The following is a 7,319-nucleotide window of genomic DNA, read 5'->3' as shown; positions in this document are numbered from 1 at the left end:
TATGCTTTAATTTGGTTTTAAAGCGTTTTCATGAGGATATTTTATTGGATTTATTATACCAATAAAACCGTTTTTTTTTTATTTTATTATCTACTCCAAAATGTTGTCAAATTTTTAAAAGTCAAGGCATCCTAGATAATAAACTAATAGATAAGTTCAATACCTTAAAATATTAGGTTTAAAATAAAGTACATGTTTGAAACATTTTTAGAAATATTTTTTTGTCACAAATAAGGATTTTTTTATAGTTTTACGCAGTTTTAGGTGGATTTGTAATTTGAATTCCTGAGGATACAGCACTTCATAACTATCGCCCACTTAGGCCATCTCCAAGTCACAATGCTTTATCGATAGCTCAGTCTCCGTTTCGGCCACCAACAGCACCTATCGCGCAATCGATGTCAAGACCTATCGACCTATTTTCAGCAGCCTAAAGAAAAAAGGCAATATTTTGCGAAAAACACTCGGAAACGACCGAAAAACACCCGCTCCACTGGCTCAAGGACCCCTATTCCATGCAACGCTAAGCGGGGGCGAACCAGACAATCGCAGTGTAAGGCAAATGTGCGCAAAATGAAAGTAACAATCAAGTCATGGACGGGAGTTGCAACTTGGCGTTGGATAGCGAATGACGAGAACTGCGGTATCTGTCGCATGTCCTTCGAGAGCACCTGCCCGGAGTGCGCGCTGCCCGGTGACGACTGCCCGCTGGTGTGGGGTGTCTGCTCCCATTGCTTCCACATGCACTGCATCGTCAAGTGGCTGAACCTGCAACCGTTGAACAAACAGTGCCCCATGTGCCGCCAGAGCTGGAAGTTCAACGTGCACTAAGCCCGCGTTCTAGTTCTACTCCTAGTTCTAGTTCTACTTCAATCCTCCAGAAGATCACCAGCAAGAAGAAACCGCAGAGAGAGAGACAGTAAGCTTTATCGAATGAGAATGGAGAACAGCAGCAGCGATGCCCAGCCGCATTTGACGGGTCTGCCGCCACTGCCAAAAAGTCTGAGTGCCGCCACGGCGGCTCCCGTGGCCCTTGGGCCGCTTCCCCGCACAGCCTCGCCGGCGTCCAGTGTCTCCGCCCTCACGGCAGCCGCCGGAGAACTCTACCTGGGCCCCTCCACCTCCTCGTCGGCGGCGGCGGCCTCCAGGAATCGCAGCTACAACGGACACGGGCATGGCCAGCGGCACGGGAGCCTCTCCTCCACACAGGAGTCGCTCAGCGACCGGGAGTCCGTACACAGTCGCGCCTCAAGCACACACAGCGCTGGGCCGGGTCACACGCCCACCAACAGCTCGAGCAGCACGGGAGCCACCTCGTCCACCATCGACAACCAGCTGGCCATCCTGCGCAGGGAGATGTACGGCTTGAGGCAGTTGGATCTCTCGCTGCTCTCACAGCTGTGGGCCCTAAACGAGTCGATACAGGGATTTCGGGTGTTCCTGCAGGAGCAGGATGCGCTGTCGCCGCCGTCGAGGTCTCGCACGCCATCGGATGCGAACTCCTTGAGCTCCGACGAAGAGGACGATGGCTCCTATGCGCCAGTGTCCTTGCCCAAGATGACAGAGGCTCCCGGAGGTGCCAGTGCGAGTGTGGTCAGCTCCAGGGCCATGGCCTCGCCGGCAGCCAGCGGCGGACTGCCCACCAAACTGGCCACGGGGTCCACCACCTCGCACGCCTCGACGAGCTCCACATCGGGGGCCTCCGGCTCCTCGTCGGCTGCCTCCTCGATGGGCAAGCACCAGCAAATGCAGCAGCAGCAGCAACAACAGCAGCAGGCGGCCAACCACTACCATCAGAGGCCGGCGCCACCACCCGCACCACCAGCCCAGCACAAGGCGCATCCGCAACTGCCCAGGATCCTGCAGCAGCGCATGAGACAGGCACCGCCGCCGCCGCCACCCACGAGACAAAAGGGGGGCGGCGGTGGTGGCGGCGGAGCGAGCACCAGCAGTAGCAACCACAGCATCAGCAGTGTCACCCAGCCGCATCCACATTCACACCAACATGCCCACCACTCGCGGCCCGTATGACAAAACCCGTTCTTGGACTAAGCCAAGTTCAAGAACAGAAGCCAACTCAAATAGCAGCCGCTGCCAACACTTCGGAAAGGGTCAATTAAACGACATTTCTCCAAGAGTCAATTCAAATTCAAAAGTGCAGAAAGTTCACACACACACTCATTCTATCAACTCTCATCTCATAAAGCTTGCCATGGTCCCTCGTTCTTGATATTGAAACCCAAAACATATGAACGGTTTATAAATGTTTTTCGCGAAACGATGAAAATGTCTTTGAATGTAAGCGTACCACTTTTCACGTTTAATATTAAATAATAAACACAAAAAATTTGTATTCAATAATAATCGCTAAGTAGTAAAGGATAAGATCCTTATATGCATCTATGTATTACTCAAATTGTATAAACATAAATCTAAAATGCTTAAAATTCCGCATCGAATTAATAGATCTAGTTCCATTATTTGCGTTGACTCTGAAATGTTTTGTTAGAATGCATACTATCCAACAAAAACTAAATCGAATTGTTCCAACTCACGTAGCACTAACCAAAACTAAACTCTTGGCCTATACATATGAATATCTGAATTGATTTTATAGCCCTGTTAAGTCTTAGTTTCGTAATCGCGAATCGAAAGCAAAATTATATTATACGAACATGTATCTGCATCTCAAAGCGAAACCTAGCTGATCTTACTGTTAGTCCAATAATCCTATCATTAAAACTACAAAACCTAGGCATATATATGTAAAGCTCAAGTATTGGAGCAAATCCCCCGAGCAGTTGTACATTGCGTTTCAAAAACTGGAAGTCAGTTGCATTTGAATACGGAGTTCTGTACTGCCGAAAAATTTTTTAGGTATATCTATATACTTTTCGTAACGATTTTAATGTGGGACTATCCTAAGCTTGAAACGCATTGTATATAATATTTATATACTAATTACATATACCATTTTTACCACATAACAGGTTTAAACGCGAAATATGATAAACCGCCGTAAATACCGTTGAGTATTTCCCATATCACAAGCATAACACGGGAGATTGCAAAATGAAACAAGATTTACATATATTACCTAATCAAAAATTAAACAATTTCCAATATTTATTGTTAGTTCTTAGAATGTTTTATTTCTCAAAACAAATTCCTTATAATCTAAAATTAAAACACCTTATGAAGTTGAACGATTGGAATTCTAATCCACGCGATCATAATTCACTGTTCTTTATTCGATTTTAAACACACAATTCTAAAAGAGACTACCAATCAAAATCTGTGGAAATTTGATATCAACAAGATCACTGAAACATCGATATACTAGCAATATAAATATACTGCAGCACAAGTCGCAAAATAATAGCGTTGAATTTAGCTTTGAATATCTTGGCTCAGATATGTCAGACATATCGGGAAAACCATTAAGGGCTGGTTTTGAACGGCGAATAAAAATTCGAATATCATGGGTCAAAAGATACAATAATCTTTTTCAAGTCAATTTAATTTTCGATGTTTAAGATGATGATGAGATTTCCATGTCGCCCCGAATGTATTGCATTGTAATATATTTTTTTAAATGTGATTTTTTAATTTATTTTTTATTACAGTTTAATGTTTAGAAGCTAGCTCCCTAATATGTATTAAGCCTGACGTGAATGATCATATTCTAACCAAGTTATTCAAGGTATTATCAAGCTATACTCATCAATTAGATTTGAGATGAACTTTTGAAAGCTTTTGCTGTGTACAAAAAGGCAAGCAAGATATCGAAAATTTACACTGACCGAAACATATACAAATTTGTGGTTGATAAAGAAACGCAATTTACGAAAGAATATAATTTATATATTTTTTGTTTTAATGAATATTGGGGATGATATCGTTAAAAAAAGTGTATTATGTAATGGCAATTTATTAATGAAACGAAAGAAACGATACGAATGAATCGATACAATAAATATCAATTTAAATATCATTGCTGAAATGTGGAATTAATTACAGAGTTCTTAAAATTGTTTATTTTTTTTTTGTTTCTAATGACAGATTAAACATATTTAATTGCGGGTCTCAACAACCCCAAGTCAAGTTCAGGATGGCTTAGTCTAGGTGCTGAATGTTCCACAGCAATCCGAAGGGATCTCTGCAAAAATTAAGGTATAAATTAACAAACCATTTTATTTCTTTAAATTCAGCAGAATATTTTATCGAATACTAAAAACTACTTACTGTTCGTAGGTCCCCAGCCAAGTGGGACGCCCAACCGACTGTTCTCCTGCTTGAGCCACTGGTAGAGCGGATCGAAGTACTCTAAAAGTGCAGCTGGATCCATTTCCGTCTCGCCCGTGAACTCCTGGAGAACCTCCTTCCAGTGGCGGGAGTTGCCCTTTGAGAGGAACCGGCTAAGAGTTCGTCCAGCCGCCTTGCTGCCGAAGATATCACAGTTGTCCAACGTAAGGCGACTGTCATTGGGGGCATATTGTCCGGCCTGACGGCACAGGGCCTTGTGGAACTGAAACTGGAAGATGTGGGCGGCAAAGTAGCGAAGGTACTCCACATCCGCATCAATGTGGTACTTGGCCGGCGGGTCAAAGTCTTTTTCGGTGCGGAAAACTGGTGGCTCGACGCCGCCAAACTCGGATCGCATCTGCCAGAAGCCGCAGTTCCACTGAGACTCGTCCAGTTCATTGCGAAAAACTGCATAGCGATACTTATCCACGGCATAGCCGAAGGGCAGGAAGACAATCTTGGAGAGAGCCTGCTTGAACAACTGGTTGATTCGACTCTTCTCGTCCAGTCTACCACTGTCTATCAGACCAATGGCTTTCAAGTGCTTTGGGGACATCACCGACAGGGCAATCAAGTCGCCCACAGCTTCGTGGAAGCCAGGATTAGGGGCTCCCCGATAGACGGCCGGCTGCTGTTCGTACTGCAGATAGTACTGGATGTGCCCTAGCTCATGGTGCACCACGTAGAAGTAGTGGGAGTCGACTTCGGTGCACATCTTAATTCTCACATCGCTGTCCTGGTAAAAGTCCCAGGCGGAGGCATGGCAAACCACCTGACGATCGTCGGGACGGGTCAGCACACTCAGGTTCCAGAAACTGGGAGGCAGGGCGCGCATTCCGAGCGACTGGAAGAACTGATCGCCCAGCTCAAAGAGCTTCTGCACCGTGTATCCCTGGCGCTCCATCTCGGCCTTCACGTCCACGAACGGCTTCTCCGGGTAGGGAGTGAAGAGATCGAGCAGCTCGTTCCACGACTGACCCCACATGTTGCCCAGCAGGCTGATCGGGATGTTCCCCTCCGCCGGCATCACATCCGGACCGTAGTGCTGGCGCAGGCGGTAGCGCACGTAGCCGTGGAGCTGCCTGTAGAAGGGCAGCAGCTGCTTGAATGTGGCATCCAGTTGTCGCTCAAAGTCCGCGTCCTCGTAGAACTGCACCCAATAGTCGGCATAGGATCGGTGGCCTATATATTGAAAGGAAAATGACATTAAAATAGGTTTCATGTTAATCAAAGTCTGGAATAATGATAGCCCCTAATGACCTAATATTAAATAATAGTATTGTATACAAACTGTTATAGCACTGCAGTTGATAGTGAGCTATTTTTAGATTTTTAGGGAATAGGAACCAAAACACTTGCCAAAAATAGATTAAAAGTATGTATAAATAAACAGTACTATTTCCTTTCCTGTGCCACAGATAAATGCCAAATGGATAACCTAATTAGGATGCACCTAATGCAGGATGATCACCGTGTCGGCCAGACAATTTCCCCGTTTCAGGTCAGACAGCGGGTTATCGACTCACCATTCAATTGGGAGGCCTTTCGCGTCAGACGGATGTACTCGGCGAAGTGATCCCGCATGGGTGTTCCCGCCTTGTCGTACCACTCCCGCCAGTACCAGGACAGCTCCTCAGGATCTCGGCTGTGGGACAGGCGCTCCTGGATGTGCGGCTCCAGGGTGAGGGAGCAATCAGTGCGATTCGTATAGGAGCACACTGTGGCGGTGGCATAGTTCGTCTGCATCGAACTAACGGCATTCTGGAGGGCCAAGTAGTCGTCGGCATTGAGGGCGGAGGCTCCCAGCTTGGAGAGGTGCTCGGCCTGACGGCGTACATCTGCATCCTCGGACTGCAGGTAGTCGGAGGCCTTTATTTTCTGGGCCAGGCGTTTGTTGAGCTCCGCATTCCGGGCGTAAACCTCGATCATGGCCTGACGATTCGCCTCAGAGACATTCGTATTGTAGTTGTAGCCGGACAGGAATTCCTCGTGAAAACGCCTTCGCAATTGTTCGTTTTCCAACTCGAAAAACCTGCGGCCCTCCAGAACCGAAGCCGAACAACTATTTCCCATGGACAGTCCATGGGGTAGCTGGTAAAACATATACATATGTACGTTTAAATATAGAAATAAAGAGGAATCCATTGGGATTGGGATACTCACCCACAGCGTTAGAACTAGCCATATGACTGTTATATTAAATGTCCCCATTGCGTTGGCGGTTCTCCCGGGTCAAGCCGCGCTTATCAGCTGCCTGCTACTTTGCACTTTGAATTTCCAGAAACTCAAATCCCAAACTAAGACGCAAGATTCCAGATTGCTTTGTCTTCCCGCCGCTGTTCTGAAGCAACTGAATTCTCGATGCGGCGGAGAACTGTTTTTATAAGCGATAGAGCTGTTTGCAGTGCTGCCCACTAAAAGGAGCCAAAAAAAAGCTATAACTATGAATGTTTTGAAAATATTTTTATTTTCTGCATTGGAGTATTGATAAATTAATAAAATGCATACAAAGTATTCATAATATTAATTATTTTCTTGTCGTCATAATAAAATAAAAATTTAATTAGAATTTTTAAATCAATAAAATATTGAATTTTTCTTTACGTTAATTAAATGTTCTTAAAGGATTGCACATCCTTCAATGTTTTATATCCTATGTATACCTTAATCTGTTGACTGGCTGAACTGATAAATTTAGCTGAAAATTTCTGCAATTAAGGAAACGACCTTAAAGCGTTCCTATTGAATTTTTAAACAGCCTTTAAATCAGGGACCGTAAATAACAGTTCTTTGTGATTTTTATTTTAAAAAGACTACTGTGATATTTTGTTTTAAACGTCAAAAATAACGTTATTTTTACTCTTGTCCACAAAGTATATGCATTCCAACAAATCTGGAAAGCAAATTAACTGTTATTTGTTCATGTCTATAAAGTGCATAAAAACCAGTTAAATTGTTAATTAAAACTTGTACAAATCTCAGTAGGCCTTTTAAAATAAAAATAAAAATCACAA

General features: G+C 44.5%; 3 protein-coding genes across 3 annotated transcripts; 2 read left to right on the top strand and 1 right to left on the bottom strand.

Annotated features, from left to right (window-relative positions):
• The first annotated feature begins 373 nt into the window (after positions 1-373).
• lmgA (lemming A) lies at positions 374-832 on the top strand. Its single transcript, XM_017155784.3, has one exon. It carries the CDS (start codon positions 574-576, stop codon positions 829-831), a length of 258 nt encoding a protein of 85 aa, XP_017011273.1. The 5' UTR covers positions 374-573; the 3' UTR covers position 832.
• Positions 833-933: 101 nt separating this feature from the next.
• On the top strand, positions 934-3,135 carry lmgB (lemming B). The gene has a single exon (XM_017155773.3). The coding sequence runs from the start codon at positions 934-936 to the stop codon at positions 2,029-2,031; it is 1,098 nt and encodes a 365-aa protein (XP_017011262.2). The 3' UTR covers positions 2,032-3,135.
• An 870-nt stretch (positions 3,136-4,005) lies between these two features.
• Positions 4,006-6,662, bottom strand: Acer (Angiotensin-converting enzyme-related). The gene is made up of 4 exons (XM_017155694.3): positions 6,469-6,662; positions 5,832-6,396; positions 4,246-5,487; positions 4,006-4,159 (listed from the first exon to the last, which is right to left on the bottom strand). The coding sequence occupies exons 1-4, from the start codon at positions 6,514-6,516 to the stop codon at positions 4,122-4,124; spliced, it is 1,893 nt and encodes a 630-aa protein (XP_017011183.3). The 5' UTR covers positions 6,517-6,662; the 3' UTR covers positions 4,006-4,121.
• Between the last annotated feature and the right edge of the window lie 657 nt (positions 6,663-7,319).

The sequence above is a fragment of the Drosophila takahashii genome, chromosome 2L (assembly GCF_030179915.1).
Source record: "Drosophila takahashii strain IR98-3 E-12201 chromosome 2L, DtakHiC1v2, whole genome shotgun sequence".
Taxonomy (NCBI): domain Eukaryota; kingdom Metazoa; phylum Arthropoda; class Insecta; order Diptera; family Drosophilidae; genus Drosophila; species Drosophila takahashii.
Note: the sequence above shows the minus strand (reverse complement) of the source record. Positions and strands in the feature narration are given on the sequence as shown.